The 17,369-nt window shown below is 36.5% G+C and overlaps 1 protein-coding gene across 2 annotated transcripts in view; it reads right to left on the bottom strand.

Annotated features, from left to right (window-relative positions):
- Positions 1-420: 420 nt before the first annotated feature.
- Positions 421-17,369, bottom strand: part of Tbc1d8-9 (TBC1 domain family member 8/9) — a 35,209-nt gene continuing 18,260 nt past the window's right edge. Inside the window, exons 18-24 of one of the 2 annotated variants that reach the window (XM_071687982.1) lie at positions 15,569-15,757; positions 13,974-14,171; positions 11,532-11,703; positions 7,571-7,711; positions 5,117-5,293; positions 4,881-4,969; positions 421-1,615 (exon numbers count right to left, since the gene is read on the bottom strand). In XM_071687982.1, coding sequence (XP_071544083.1) covers positions 1,061-1,615; positions 4,881-4,969; positions 5,117-5,293; positions 7,571-7,711; positions 11,532-11,703; positions 13,974-14,171; positions 15,569-15,757 — 1,521 coding nt within the window. In that variant the 3' untranslated portion in view covers positions 421-1,060. The remainder of the gene's footprint in view (positions 1,616-4,880; positions 4,970-5,116; positions 5,294-7,570; positions 7,712-11,531; positions 11,704-13,973; positions 14,172-15,568; positions 15,758-17,369) is intronic. The other variant, XM_071687983.1, reaches the window with a different exon arrangement.

Here is a 17,369-nt window from a genome sequence, read left to right as displayed (position 1 = left end):
TTGCATGTAGTATGTAAATGATAAAATTTCTTTTCAACATTGCAACACAAATGATAAATAGGTAAAAAAGCTGCACACTAAATATCATGTCAATAACAAAGGATGTTTTTTTTGTATTCTCTCAGAGATGAACCTTGTTTGAATTCATCATAGAGTGGTGGATTATGTATATGTTAACCTGCTTTTAATGAGAGAAACTTTATATACTAAATAATGTTGTATGCAAAGTATACATAACTAAATATCCCACCACATCTAAGGACCAACTTGACAATTTCTGCTCACTCTTTCCAAACACATTTCTATACATGCCTGTGTCTGAAATTTAATGCTTATGGATATTCATTAGTGGACATGATTATACTGTGCTAGGATTTTCTTATGTTTTTATCACTTTCTATACCTTACTTCTGTCACAAAAAATTTCAGTTTTTTTTTAGCATGATCACAACCCTATTATAATTCATGCTGCAGTTCATAACACAATTGAAAATTAAGCAATCACAATCAGCAAGTTCATATCAATCTCTTTCCTGTAAGAGGGTTAGTCTTCTTATACAGTACTTGGTTGTACACAATCAGACAAATAAAATTTTAAAGGGTCTCTATCATGTTTTCCTGGATACGAAAAAACATTAGTTCCACAATCTCCATTTCAGTTAACAGTTCAAGAAACAGAATTTCTCTACATCAACATATGACCTGATGCCAAAGCCGGTAGCACCCACAAGACACAATCACAACCATTTTTCATAGATATGAAGCAATACCTGAATATCTATAGGAATGATGTAATTCATATTGCTGGTAAAATTTGCAGAGAAGTAAATGATGATGTCTAATCTACAAATGAAAAGAAAAAAATGTTGCTACTAATTAAAAAAAAAAAAATCAACATTGCTTGACAAACTGCATGAAGACAACTATCACGACTGATGCACTGTGTAGGCAAAGCTTTGTATAAGAAAAGAAAGGTATTCAATTAACCTGGTAAAATATCCAGTCTGGAACTGTCCCACTTACCTGTTTCAACACTAACTTATCATATACTTCTAATCACTTAAGGTGTGGAGGCAACTGACCCATTACTGATAGTACTGACAGCATGTCTTCTTCTGAGCTTTTGTACTTCCTGTGCAACATTTACTGGCCTTTCAAAGAAGGCCACAAGCTTTTCCTCATTGGCCACATTAGCCAGGAACTGCTCAAAAGATATACTCCACTCCAGAGCTGATGGCTGGGATATGGAAGAATGTTGTCGCTCACACCTAGAGCCTTTACAACCATCATCATTATCACCAAGATCACTTTCACCTTCACATGGTTCCTGTCTGCATTGATCCTTACTTTCTACATTTTTGTCATCCATAATATCTTCATCTGTTTCCTCTCCTGATACTTTACTACTTTCTTCTACATCACAAGTCAAAATACAGGTACTTTCATCTTCTCTTGATTGTATCAAATTTTTTTCCTCTGCTGATGTTGGCACATCTTCCCCTGCTAAGGTTGTTACACATGCATGAGATACTGAACATTCTGGTAACAATGCATCACCTGCTGTCCTGTCTGCACTGGATTCATTATCTGAGGGTAACTCTCCAGCTGAATGTGCCTGTCAATGATATGGAACACTGTGAGAACATAGTGAATGCATGAGCAGTTTTACACTAGCATAAACCCCCCTTTGCAACTCCACAACAGTATGTATTTTCATTGATATGTGCCATGATGCTTATTCATTAAACATTTCTAAAATAAAACCATATCTAATTTTGAAATAACAGACATTAATTAAGGCTTTGATAATTGAAAAACCATCTTCTTACTTTGAGCATCTGAGACATCATCTTGTCAGTGGAGGGAGATGTTAGAACACTACTTTATCCCCTCATGAAGGTGTATGCATGATAGAACTTTCACCATCATATGGCAAAGCTGATAGATACTCATTCACAAAACTCAACAACCACAGAGCATTCCATACAAGCCTGTGGTATTGTGGTGCATGTGTTAGGTGCTATCTTAAAATCTCTCACCCACTTTCAATGACTGACTGCTGGTGCCTGTCTTTGGCCTGTTACTGTTTGGGACAAAGAATGGTATTTCTAAAAGGAAAGAAGGGATGGAAAGGAAGGGAAAATACATGTATGCTCATGGACCTTTGTCTATAGTACAGATTGGTCCTTGAAAATCTGCATCTTTCATGAATGAACAGAACCCTGCAGGCATCCAGGAGCATGCCCACATCAATGAAGAGGAACTTAAGAAAACAGAGATAACTTAAGAGAAGACTCATCATTGATAATAACCAACCACTGTTCTGGTTCAGCCTCTTCTGATAGGTGCATACTCAAAGCCACACATTGAAAGGTCAACAAAGGTATCACTGAACAAAGGTACTTCTCTAATGTCAAATAACACCTTTCATCAACTTCAATTGACAAGAGGTTCCTTAAGACAGCTACGATGGGAGCTACTATCCTTACATCACGGTACAGTATTGGTTTTGCAACGGAGAAAACTTCATGATCCTAACAAGAATTTAACTTGCTGATATAGGCGTTAAGAAGTCTTGAAGAATAAAATTATTTTCTGTGACACCATCAAAACCTTTGAATAACTTGGCTGAATATAGAGAATAATATTCCTTTGAAGAAATATTTCCATGTCTGTTAGAAAACAAGGTTCATTCCTAAATTCAGGTCTTTCATTCTAAACAAGAAACTTCAGGTTTGGATTAATCTTACCAAATATGTATATACTTCACTGCTGTTCTTCGTGTTAGTAAGGTAAAGCTAGGAACAAACGAAGAAAGGACACATCCATTCTCTGGGTGTCATGTGTGATGAAATGAAACCACAACTCCCTATCCACAACTAGGCCCAAAAAACTTTCCATGGTTTATCCTGGATGCTTCACATGCTCTGGTTCAGTCCACTGACAGCATGTCCACTCCAGTATACCACACTGTTCCAACTCACTCTACCTCGTGCATGCCTTTCACCCTCTTGCAAGTTCAGGCCCCGATAGCTTAAAATCTTTTTTCACTCCATTTCTCTATGTCCAATTTGGTCTCCCCATTCTCATTGTTCTTTCCCTTTCTGACACATATATCCTTTTTGTCAACCTTTCACCACTTCACATGTTCAAACTTTGGTGGCAATGTTGCTCATACAGATCTTAGACCTCCAACATCTCCCAGTTAGGTTGAGATGAGAAACCAAAGTAATCTTGGAATGAGAGGATCTTAATCTACTTCATACAGATCTAGAAACAATGTTAAGTATTACAGCCAAAAGCTCCTGCAAAAAACTCTTAAATGAGGCAATAGAGTTAATGACTAAACTCTTCTAATGAGACAGACTAAAAAACTCTTAAACATAATGACTCAGTTACAACAGCCTCTCCAGAATATCTCAAAAAAGCCTTAAATAAGCAAGCCTCCTAAGACCGTTTCCAAGAGGATGGGCAAACTATGTAAAAGATCACCTATTAAGTTTTCTTTAATAAATCTTTTTCTACAAATTTTACTGGAAAAATCTAAACATGATAGTCCCATGTTTTATACATATCATCTTTTTGAGCATTTGAAGCCAAATTGTAGTGTTTTCCTAACAAGATCCAAGCCAGCCCTTTATCATTTTTTTTTGAAAACAATGAATATCTTACTTTAGCAGCACTGAAGAAAAGTTTTGCCTGAACCAAGTTTGCAGCATTTAGGTAGAGGTTCTATAAGGATGTGAACTATGTTGTTCATGATAATTACCAGGACCTAATGCTTTAAGCAGGATCCAGTCATCAAATGTGAATCCCCAGGTTAATCTCTATGCTGCAGAGGCCAACACCCTCTTACCATTTTACTTTTTCTCAAATTTTCAATTCAGAGGTTCTGGGGGTCAATGCTGTAACCTTAGTCTGGAATGTTTGGACACCAAATAAATTATCTTTTTCCTTCAAAAAGGGCATTTAGGGAAGCAACTCTTAAGCAGACTGGTTTTTCAAGGTTTGATGATTACAGTTGTCCGAAAGTGGGGAAAACAACCCTGGTGTGGTGGTTTACAAGAGACTTTAGAAGGCATCATCCTTTCATTTCTTCTGTAGCATACTACAATTGTCTGTGCTTGTTATGACCTAAATATGGGGTCACAAGTTTTAGCCTAAAGCTCATTATATACAAGCATCAGTATCTTCAGAAGATAGCTAATGAAGCAAAGGGAGATGAAGTCAAATGCAAATATAGAGTGGAGAAAAGATGACGCACTGTCGCTTGATTTCTCCTTGCTGAGATGATGTAGGATGTCTATGATGGCAGAACATATGAGTAACTAAACAACCCTTTCACATCAATGAGTTAATTTTGTCTCCCAAATTTTATAGTATTTTTCTATGAAGATATACTTAGAGTTCACAGCATGCTAGCAAGAGTTGCTTACAAAAGTATGCATTGATACTTATTGCTGCAATGATTATGATATTCATCATACTTAAGAAAAGTCACCAGATTCACGATGAACACAGAAAAACCATGGGCATGCGAGTACAGTGCATATGCTTAGCTATGTTACTGCTTTCTCTGTAAATATGTCATATAGGTAGATCCAAAAAAATACAATACAGTAAGTAAATTCAGGAACTGCATATCCAAGCCCACTTCCAAGGTATGGAGACCACAACCTGATATAGGAATAGAGGAAGTATGGTGACAAAAGTGACCATAATTACACAGCTCTAACTGCCTATGCATTTAGTCAGTCAAGCCTTCCCATGTTCAAATCTGTATTCTGTATTCGTTTTTGTGTCTAGTTTTGAAGATATCAGTATCCCAATCATTAAGGAAAAATGGTTAGTTTGAAAAATTGAAGAAGACTAAGAATTACCCTCAGTTCGCTTGCACTCTCACTGGTCGATTTAGAAGTATGCACTTTGACTCGTCGCCCCACTTCACCAATTTGCAGAAGCAATGTTCCTTGGAGAAAAAAAGATGATCATCAGCTTTTTCTTTTAACGATTTGAAAACTTATCATCATCTATAACATTCAAAGCATTACTTTGCTCAGGAAACAAATGGATGAAATACTCTAGTTATGAAAAGCAACAAAACAATTATACCCACCAACTCTGGAAAGAGATGTGAAGATATCCTGATTAGTTTCTAATGCGAAGAAACTATAGACTGTGCGCCACATATTGATAAACTGGTCTTGGGTCATGGTAGGCAAGAACCGTTGTTCATATAACCTGTAGTCACGGGTGTGGATAGTAGCTAACCCGGTGAGGCCATCACAGTATTCTAGAAATCATCAATGTTGCATAATGTGAATAACAAAACAAACCACAGGCAATATTCAATTTAATTCTTTAACCTCAATATCAATAGCTTAAGAAATTTTGACATCTCCCAGCACATTAGACCAAACTTCTTAACTCACATGGGTTTTATGTGCTGCCACTAGTAGTGTGTCCCATGTAATATGCAACCTAAGTAGATTCACCAATCCCTTCCTATTTCAATATATGGTTACATCACATCTGTGTTTACTCCAATATCTAAGAGCATCAATCATTCTTCAAAAAAGGTCTGAAAAAAGGTGTCTATCACATATGAAACATTTTCTTTCTCCTTTACTTTCAATAAGAACGGAAATGTGATAAAAGTGAAGGCACCTCCAAGGAACAACATGTATGAAGATAAGGATAGTAACGAGTAAAATGGACAAGGAAACACTAGCTGGAGGTACCTTGCACTGTACAAGAAAAAGACAGCTTTTATAAAAATGGTTTTATTTTGATACAACATGAATTCTGTTTGTTTAAACACATTATCACTGAATGAACACTGATGTGATACTAATGATACATTTCTTAGCATTCTTAAAGCTGTCATAAACTAAGTGTTATTCATAACATTTTTGAAAATGACCTTTGGCAGCCTCAAAATTGCCTTCAAGGCCTTTATCACTATCTCCCTGTATCACTACCTTCTAAAGGTCAGAATAGTGGAAGGAGTTACGAAAGAATTCTTCTTCAAAGGCTCAGTTGCCTGTTTGTGGTGCTACCATACTAATGCCTGTTTATGGTGCTATAATCCTGATAACTGTTTGTGGTGCTACCATGCTAAGGCCTGTTTGTTGTGCTACCATGCTACTGCAGAATAAAGCAACCCAAATGTAAAATGTCCAAAACTGGGAATACTGAGTCAGGCAGAGGGAGTCTGGAACGCAACTTCCCTTTTATAGGGCAAAACTACCTTCATTTTGAATGATTATGCTCTTAGCAACCAATCCTAATAATGCATCTCTCATATATAGTGAGAAAGGCCAGTGAAAATAATCTCCATCATACTTTGCAATCAGTTTCTTAACCTCCTATACTATAAAATCTTACTTTTATATCAACAAACCAATGGATTTCTATTCTAAATTTAGCCTTTGTGCTTACCTTTCATCTATAGATATAATTACTATATCCATCTACTTTGACCGCAATCTTATTCATAGCTCCTAAACAAAATGCATGAAAGTACCTAATCATAATCACAAAACAGGGGATAGGAGATACAGAATGCAAGCTGGAAATACTCCCCTCCTGTATTCTTTCTTTCCAAAAGAAGGAACAAGGGATGAAGCCAGGTGAGGATTTTCATTTAAGGCCCTACTGACTGTTTCTAGCACTATGTCATTAAGATGTCCCATTCTAATGGGGACAAAGTGCACGTGTAATCTTTACGTTGGATCACCTTTAATACATACTGTGAAATCTTGGGACAAAACCACAAATTAATTGTGTGTGTCAGAAAACAGAAAGTCATCTAAGTGTTTTGTTTTTCACACCATATCCTTTAAGGGTACTTCTACTCTACAACACAGGAGTCAGGTACACAATGGTGTCTGAATACTTTACCAAATTCCTTCATAGCACTAACCATTTTCTTTTCCATTCTGTCCTTCTGTTTCTCTACCTTGAGTCCTCTCATGAAATTTTTTCAAGTGCACTTTACATCAACTCACTTTAAATTAATCTTTTTGAAATATCAATGATATCTTAAAATTCTATGATTGTATTGGGACTTCATTCATACCAATATATTTCCTTAGTCCCTACTCTATTCTAAGTTTTTAAAATTCTTAGGAAAACATCTCACCTGTTACCCCACTTGGCCTTTTGCTTACATTAAAATGAAGAGCTGTTAATGAGAGAAGAAGTAAACCTGCCTAAGTAGGCCAAGGAAGCTATGAAAGAGAGGACAGGAGTAATAAGGAGAGGTAAGGTAGTAAGACATGTAAAAGAAATGAGAAAAGCAGCTGGTTTGAAGACTAGCTGAATATGTGGAACACATGTATTCAAGTAGGACTCACTACCGAGAGAATAACAGTAATAGGAAGATAACCTATGTACCAGCTATCTAGTGATAAATATTATACCCCTCTACTATCCTAATAGTTCATTGTCTTCCCCATCACGATGCATCCTTAAGTGATCAGTTCTACTATAGTGTTGCTTCCACAGATGATCAAGGGCAGTACAAATGGGAAGAAAAAACACTTTAAAGCAAACAAACTATACACACCTTTTTGGGGAGGGGTGACAGCTGTGTCAGGATCATGATCATCTGGCACTTCCAGATCCACTTTGCCTTTGCCATGGCCATCATCTAGACAATCAAAATATTCCTCTGCCTCAACTGCTGCCTCTTCTTCTACTTCAGCTACTGGATTAGACAACATGTTTAGGGTAAAGCATAGCTCACTTAAGAAAATATCAGACTTCTTTACCTGAATAATAAAGATTTTGTTACCCAAAAAATGTGAACATCAGAGTTAGAGTCTTTCACTAATTCTTCCAGAGAATGGGAGCATAATGGAAGCAATACAGTAATAATAAAACAGTAATAATGAATTGATACCTCTGAGCAGTAAATATAAAAAAGTAACTCATTCATTGCACTTTGACAATTTTATCATTTAAGGAAGTCATTTACTTTACTTCGGAATTATATTTTAACAACAGTTAACTGAAAGTTTCCTTGATATATATTTGAGAAGCATCTTATCTTACACTGGGCTGCTGGTAAAAATTACCTTAAAAATTACCTTACACACTTGTCACCATGAAGAAATAAACATAATATAAACAAAAACTTTTGAAACACTAATACATATATATTCTTTTTTAATACTTGATCGCTGTTTCCCGTGTCATTTAGGTAGCACCAGGAATCAGACAAAGAACGAACCATTCACTTGTATACACACATATATATACATAAACGCACATACACGTACACATACACATATACATACATATACATATATACACAAGTACATATTCATACTTGCTTGCCTTCATCCATTCCCAGCACCACCCCTACCCACAGGAAACAGCATTGCCACTCCCTGCATCAGCAAGGTAGTGCCAAGAAAACAGACAAAAAAGGCCACATTCATTCACACTCAGTCTTTAGCTGTCATGTGTAATGCACCTAAATCACAGCTCCCTATCCACATGCAGGTCCCATAGACCTTTCCATGGTTTACCCCAGACATTTCACATACCCTGGTTCAGTCCATTGACAGCACGTCGGCCCCGGTACACCATACTGTTCCAATTCACTCTATTCCTTGCATGCCTCTCATCCTCCTGCATGTTCAGGCCCCGATTGCTCAAAATATTTTTCACTCAATCCTTCCACCTACAATTTGGCCTCCTGCTTCCCCTTGTTCCCTCCACCTCTGACACATATATCCTCTTTGTCAATCTTTTCTCACTCATTCTCTCCATATGTCCAAACCATTTCAACACACTCTTGTCTGCTCTCTCAGCCACACATCTCTCTTATCCATTCATTACTTACTTCATTAAACCACCTCACACCACTTATTGTCCTCAAACGTTTCATTTCCAACACATCCATATATAAGCCAAGATTTATTTTTGGCAGCAAGGGAATGGGCTAATAGCAACAGGCATATAAAACCATAATGATTTAGGTGAAACTTGAAGCAGAATTGGGAGTACACTACAGAAAATATATAATGATACAACACCCAAAGCATCAACCAGGATTCCTGCCACAAGATGGCTCCAGTGATAATGCACTATCTTCCCTGTCATTGCATGCAAATGCAATTACTCCAATCATCTTTTTGAAACAAAACTTTAACTTAGTTTTTAATAACCTAAATCACAGACATTTGCCATCATCCAAATTCTAAATCAAATCTTTTCTCATTATTTTTACCTGAATAACAAACTATACCTCCACCAAGACAGATTTTGAACTTTCACTTCACTTCATTCCATTCAAAGATAATTGTTCTTTTAAGCAGTCCTTCTTTCTACTCACTCAAAAATTCTATTCATATTTGTTTGCCATTACCTGCCTCAGCATGGCATCATTAGGAACAGATGAACAACATAGGAAAATTTCTTGCTTGGATCCTTTCTCTGTTCCTTATTTGGAAAGGTATAATACAGGAGGGAAGGATAACCAGCCTCCTGCTTCCATCCATTTTATTCACCTATGACATGCAGGGTATACATGGGTAGTAGTCTTTCTTGCCAGGGATAACTTATTTATTAACTCTAATGAATTATTTACTCTTACTAAAGCCTATAGAAAGGTCTGTGGGGCCATTCCTTAACTCTAATGAATTACTTATTCTTCCTAAAGACCACATAAAGGTCTGTGGGGCCTGAGAGTGGACAGGGGGGTTTGATTTTGGTGCATTTCACATGAAAGACACATATTAGATGACAGCAAATGAGGCCATTTCTTCATATATTTCTGGCACTACCTCACTAATGCAGAAAATAGCAAACATTTATGAAAGAAAACAAAGAAAAATTTATTACTTCAATGTGTTCATGGTAATTGTTTATTCCTCTTTAAATTCCATTTATCCAAGTGAAGCAACAGATAGCACAAATTGTTGCTAACAGGTACACCAGGTACCTATAAAGCCACAGCATTCTTCTGAGTCAATAAATACACCTCTACTAGAGTCCTTGATTCCATCCCAATGTTTTTCTTCAGGAAACACTTGCTGTCCTTCTACTAGACTTGAATAAAGGCTCACAGCCCACATATCATTTTTAGTTCGAGGATCAGATTTTCTCTCATGCTTAGACTACAAAACCCATCACAACTATATCACCTTGGTCTATGTGGCAAACAAAATACTACACACCTATAACCACTCAAAAATAAATAATGTTATCACTATTGAAACTATAAGCACTGTTTATGCAACATATGTCTTTCCAAGCCCTATTGCTAAAAGCACCCCTGGGATATAAAATAAGCATAGCTCATACAGATGAATGCCAAGATAAATAATTCAATTTACTATGTCACATAACTTAAAGAACTGAAAGTAACCTGTTGCCAACAAAACTTGTTTGTCCTTTCATATGTAATAGAATTCAGAGGTTGAGAAGTTTCAGCCACATCCTGTTTTTAGAATGCCTACTGCTGTAGACCAAAATGTGTCTCCACATCCTCTACGCTTGATCTCTCACATACTATATACCCAAAGCAGATTTACCCCTTGTGTACTTAAAACCTGACCACATCCTGAAACAAGTGAGGTGTAATGCCCACATTCTATGATTGTTATTCAGCTCTGTGCTTCTGTTACTATGTGAACTAACCACAGACTAGTAATGCAAAAACAAATCCTACCTTCCAAAGAAAGGTACACCCAGCGGATTCACATGAGCATGACTCCTGCTGGTCGATACACGCCTTCAGGCATAAAATACTGCCTGGAATGCTTACTGTTGCTCTGGAAGTCACACGTAGAGTATCATCCATTTTCCTTTGTACCAACCATATTTTCTTACCGACTTGGACATCCAACTAGCACATTCACAATCCCAGAAAAGCATTAGAATCAGAATGCATCAAGTCAATGATAGAATGAGAAGGAAGACATCATGTACCGTGTGCAAAAAAAGAGAATTTAAGTAAAGTATGGCTGGAGGGACAGAAGGTGGTGAGGATACAAAATCTAATGTAAAGTTGGTATTTTCAGCCAGAATGGAAAAACAGAAGCTATGAGAACTCTGAGAGGTGGGTGACTTTTCACTGATCTACTTAAAACAATGGTAGAAAATTATTAACAATGAGGGTGGTAAGGTATGTCATTAGTGGTATAGTCATAAATGGCCATACAGAAGAATGGCTAGTCGAGTACAAGAAAATAAGAAATTCTTCCCTGTGAGTGGATGAAAAGTTCAGCAAGTGAATGAAGGATGAAGCAACCAGAAGGGTTGTGGTTATATGCTGGAAGCAAGTGACAGTGGTTGAAAGAGTAAAAGATAGGGTACTGAGGCCAAACAAACATGTGGAGTAACCAACTTTAGAGGGTTGACAAACAAATGCTAATAAAACTAGTAGAACTTGAAAATTTAATTAAATATCTGATTTTGAAACTCAGTATGAAAATCATCATTTCTATTATGGTATTTAACTGAAAGTCCAACATCGCAAGAAAAACAAGCAATATCAAAAACTCATTTCTTCTTACAATTCTGTTCATCTCTGATTGGTTTATCTACTTCATCCAAGCTTGGGGGGAAGGCCAAATGTAGGTAGTAGAACAGCCGTAGCTTACGAGCAAAGTCATTACTACAGAGAACACCAAACAGCCATGCCACAGAACGAAAGCTTAGCACATGTGACCCATCAACATCCAGCATCTGCAAAAAAAGAAAAAATCTTTTTCATTATGTCAAACACTGAGTGTTAACAGGAATCAACTAAAGAGACTTCTGCCTATTTGTAATAAGTCAGACAACCATCAAAAGATGCTGAGGTACTAAAACAAGCTAACTATTTCCTGCATCTGCCAGGAGTCTGCCTAACAAGAGCAAAAAATCCAGGATTGATCAATCAGAACACAAGCAGCCCTGTAGAACTAATAGTTATCCCTTTAGAGTAGAGCTTGACCAAGCTTGGGTTGCTATAGCTACTCTCATAATTGGCCTGTTAAACACAAAGTTATTCAAGAATATATAAAGGACAGATAAATCTGAAAACACAAGTTCTATCCTTGTCCAGGTGCAATGTATCTTTCTGTCAAAAAAATGTCATGAATACAAGAAAATGTTGTGTAGATTTTTGACTTAAAAACAAAGAAGCAATCATATGAAATTCAGGAAAGAAAATATTTGTTACTTGACTAGTCAATTAATGCAAAAACTCAGAGAGAGATAAAAATCAGTAACACTGACCTTTTCTGGAGTTAAAGATGAAATAGTACTCTTCATGGTGAAAACATGAATTTTTACAGAAATATTTTTGTATTCTGATAAAAGGTTTGGAGGATGTGTTTTATCCTCTTGTTTTATTAAAGCTTTGGAAATAATAACTGACAATCCTGAATCATTGCATGCTCTAGTGAACTAAAAAAGAGGTAGAATAATCCTTAGCTAATACACTGTTGCCGCTGTTGTTTGCAAAAAATGATGGACAACTATTATCTGGCAATATTTCCCAGATCATTCCAGATTTGTTGTACAAGAAATGTTCAAAACCTGTTTGCACTGGGTGATGGTTTAGCAAATGATTATGCATTATATAGTGCGTGTGGTGGAAAGGTAGTGTGTGTTATGAGTTATTTGAAGATCGTGCTGGAAGCAATATAGGAGTTGGTGGCAGCTGGAACTATGGAGCTGAAGTGAATCATTGGGTGGGTAAAGGGGCAAAGGTCCTGGGTGAATTAAGGAATGCATGGAGAGAAAGTTCAATATCTGTGTTGGCAATGATGAATATGTTTGATGGTAATATTGTCTTAGTGGTGTTATATGGGTGTGAGTCATGGGTCATAAACAAAGAAGGACAGATAAGGGTGATGTGACTGAAATGAAATGCCTGAGGACTATAAGTTGTGTGAGAGAGGATGATTGCGAATGCAATGATGGTGTAAAAGAATGGGGTGCACTGAAGTGGTTTGGACAGATGGAGACGATAGGTAGGGGAAACTGACTAAGAGGGTATAGTTGTATGAAGTGGGGGTAGCAAGAAGGAAGGGAACACTTAAGCAGAGATCGAAGGATGGGGTGAAAGTGGCTTTTAGTTACTTGGCATGAACATGCAGGAGGGTGAGACATGTGCATGGGATGAACTGATTTGAAGCAATGTGGCATACAGGGGCAATATGTTATGAATTACACAGAGGAACCCATGAAAAGGTCCGAGCAGCTTCGCAGAGGAGAGGGGCTCTAGTTTCGGTGCATTATGAGCAAATGAGGCACTTTTTCATCTGTTCCTGGTGCTAAACTGCTATGAAAAAAGTATCTAAACTTTTTATCCCTTTTCATTATCACTTTACTTCACCAGCCTAGAATATCTATTCCCTATCTCAAGACAAATATGTCCTGTTTATCTGTATCTATAATATTCTATAATATACTTCCATTTTAAGGAAACCAATATGGGTGATTCAGAAACTGTTTACTATAAAGCTGTTCTTATACAATCTACTAGCCTAAATCCTGTGTAAATCCTCACAAAATGAAAACAATTAATCATGTAAAACTTCCTTCACATAGTTTGATTTCAACATTTCTGCAGATTTATTGAATGAGACTATCCCTCCCAATTCACAAACAATTTCTGCAGATTAATTGAATGAGACTATCCCTCCCAATTCACAAACATTTTTCTGTACTGTATCTCACCAACCTAGCTCCAACATCACTCCTTCCATATGGTGTAGTCAAATCTACTTCTTTCATATGTACAGATGTGACTATCTAAATCCATTCTCTCCATATATCTATAACCACCTTTGTATTCTGTCTTTGACCTTTTCAATCACCTAAACAAGAACTCTGATAACATAGTCACAAACATATCAAGTACTCATAGGTTTAAAATGAAAATCTACAGAAAAATCACTGCTTAAGATTATTTTCATGATTACAAATTTAGTCCAACGATGAAATAAACCTAAAGAATAGCTTACATTAAATGTGCTTGTCACAAGACACTCAGCCCTGTCACCCTGGCCCCATGGCGAAACAGCCAGGAAAAGTTGGCGAAATGTTTCATATCCTAGAGCATAACCTTCCCGTGTTAGAGGATTTCCTGAATTGTTGCGCTGGCGAATTTCTTTGTCCTTTCCTCCTAAAATCTGCTCTCCTTGGACATAAACGACAAGCTCCTGAAAACAGATTCAAGAATGATTGTTTGCATATGTTCAAATCTATTAATCTTTTCTTGTTTACCTATGTACAATAAAATACAAAACACACACAAAAGACTTTAAGCTTTACAGGAATTGTAGCCTCTTTACAGTAAACTAATTCAGCTATCTCGCTGGTGTTCATCATCCATTTATCTATGTTCAATGGGTCATATGGGTTTGAAGGAATATTGGCATGAGTCCAACAGTTTCCCCAATTACCTTTACGATCTCCGCTTTCACATAAATACTCGCTCACCTCTCATCAATACAGATGCTTTGCAGTTCTCCACAATACTTTTATCATCACCCCTTTCACACAAACTTCCATTCATCTCCCATCATTATAGATACTTCACAGTCCTCAATAATTACCTTTGCTATATCTCCTCTTTCACATAAATACTCTTACCTCTTTTCTTCAACCTCACCTTTGGTCTCCCTTTTATCCTATTCTCACCTACTTCATGCTATTACACTCTTTTAGTTATTCTTTTCACGCTTTTCAGTTTTCTCTTAAACATTTTCACAAAGTTTAACCTTGAAATTCTGAGCTCTCTCCTTCTCACTCACAAGACTAGTATCTCAAATTTTATTTCAAACAGTAAATTGTGCCTTGCCAAAAGTGGTTCAAGCAATGAATTCTTGAGGGATGTCTCAAAAACACTTTTTTTTTTTACATCATCCAGGCATTTTTAAACTCAAAGCAAGGGGATACAGACATATTCTTCCTCAAATATTTTGAGTCTTCATAACATCTGAACTTTTATATTATTTAGATATGTTACTGTGAACTTAGTTTTGTAATTCTTTATCTATATAGGACTTGGTTTTACATGTCCCATATGGATGGCAGGATCTAAAAATCCTGGCACATTGTATGCAAACAGTTGGTACACATTGCATCTGGGGAAGAATTACTATCCTATATCCAGCTCTACATGCATGAGAGGACACACGACAAAAACTAAATGTTTAATCTTCTTGCTGCTCATATTAAAACTCTTATTATATAAAGGATTTACACTGTGATGTAGATAAAATGAATTACAAAATTTGCAACATATAATGCAATAAAATTCATAACTGCCACCAGAAAGGGGGCAGGGGGGAGGGGTTGGAAATCTTCTTCTCTTGCATTCACTTTCTCAAACTATGAACAAAGGGAGTCGATCAAAGATTTTCCTTTGAGGCTCAGTCATCTGTTCTCAAGGACGAAGGGAGAGAGAGAGAGAGAGGAAAAATACATCTTAATGGCTACAGCTGCAAGTTCTGAGAAATCTATCATTATTCTTTGAAAAAAAATACAATAACCTCTTAATTTACTTTATTCTATCATATATGAATGATGTTTAAGCAATATGTAAAATAGTAACCTTCAGGTCTTCCTCAGATAAAATGCAGTCAGGGCCAACAGTGCGCAGAGTGTTCCTCATAACTGTATCTTCTAGTGTCTGTACAACTCTTAATCGATGCTTCACCCGAAGTCGCTCAATGGCAACATTAGTGATGAACCCAAAGCCACGGTATGCAGACTCAATAATGTCAGTGATATTAACCAAGACCTGCAAATATGGAATGATTTTACAACAGAGATTCTCAACACATAGAAATACTGTGTCATGTCATGAGTACTTCCAATATCAAAAAGATAAAAAGATGAAACATGCAAAATATTCTCCAAATACTTTATCAGAAACCATACAATAACCAACAAAACCTTTTACAGAGAAATTTTCCACAGTTTTAGCCATTATGTAAATAACATAGACAAAACTATTATGAATAAAGATGACAATATGAAACAAATAGTGATTACATCAAGAAATATACACAAAGGGGAAAGAAGCAGCAGGAAAGAAAGAAACGAGTAAATGGAAGAGATAAGGAAAAGCAAGAAGCACCAAACTGGAAGAGGCAAGGAAAAGCAAGAAGCACCAAACTGGAAGAGGTAAGGAAAAACAATAGTTACTGAGGAAACAGGTAAATAATGATAGTATTTTAGCATGACCATGTAACACAGTCAACTAAGTGGTGTTGTGGTCTACCTATGGCCGCCAAGGAAAAACATCAGTGTAAAAGAAGGTAGCTCCTTAACTTTTCTCTTGGAAATGCTTCCAGGAATTAAATGAGACTGACTTTTCAGGTGGTACGTAACAAGAGAATAAGGAGATTTTACTTGCACTCCCATTCTCTATACGTGGCAAATGGTCTTTTGCTAATAAAATGTCAACAAGAGCAGTCCTGAAATAGTTCTTTTCTTTGACATTCAATATATAACTAGCTGATTTTCTCATCACTATTGCATCCATTAGGGAGGTGCCCTCAAGAGTGTACTAGATTCTGTTATGACAAGTTAAATAATTAAAATATATGCACATCCCTTGTTCTATCCACAATCAAACCATAGTAAAAAAAATCAAATATCATTATACTGTACAATAATGGCATGGATGTAAGGGGGATACAACGAAAAAGAAAAAAGGGATAAGGGAACCATAAGAGGTACACAAGAAGAATGTGGGTATGGTAAAAGTAGAGAGAAGAGAATGGCAAAAGAGAGGTATCATATGAGTGGAAAGAATGTCAATAAGGAAAAGTCTACAAAGTGTTTGGAGGAGGTTCAACATAGACCACAACTGCACAAACGGGATAAAGTATAAAGGTAACAAAGACCCATGGTCAAGGGATAGGTTATCTTCAACAGGCCTGTTCAGTCACAGGTATAACAGGCTAACTGGCATCTTAATCTTGATAAACAGCCTTTTTACCTTAGCAAGGTAGCAACAGGAGCAAACAAGAGGCGGCCTCATTTGCACACTCTATAGCAATCATGTTTTTCTTATCTATTCAAATATCTAACTAAGTGTTTGTATGAATTCATACTGAAGACTTTTGATACTTGACTATACATTCACTATCTAAATGCTGTTCCCCATATACATCAGAGTAACTAAACAGATAACAGAATTTCAGTAAATTTGACCTAGGAACCATTATTTCTTTTTCTTGTGCATTCTCTCTGAGTAGTTGTCTTGTACACAAAACAATTAAAATTCTAATAAATTTCTTTCCCTGACAGAATATCTCTATATCATATATCAATGAAAAACCAAAAAAGAAGTATACTTTCTTTTATATTGATGTGGGAGGGTGTATTGTATGGACAGGGTAGGT

The sequence above is a fragment of the Panulirus ornatus genome, chromosome 45 (genome assembly GCF_036320965.1).
Source record: "Panulirus ornatus isolate Po-2019 chromosome 45, ASM3632096v1, whole genome shotgun sequence".
NCBI lineage: Eukaryota > Metazoa > Arthropoda > Malacostraca > Decapoda > Palinuridae > Panulirus > Panulirus ornatus.
The sequence above is the reverse complement of the archived record's forward strand: the minus strand, read 5'-3'. Positions and strand labels throughout refer to the sequence as shown.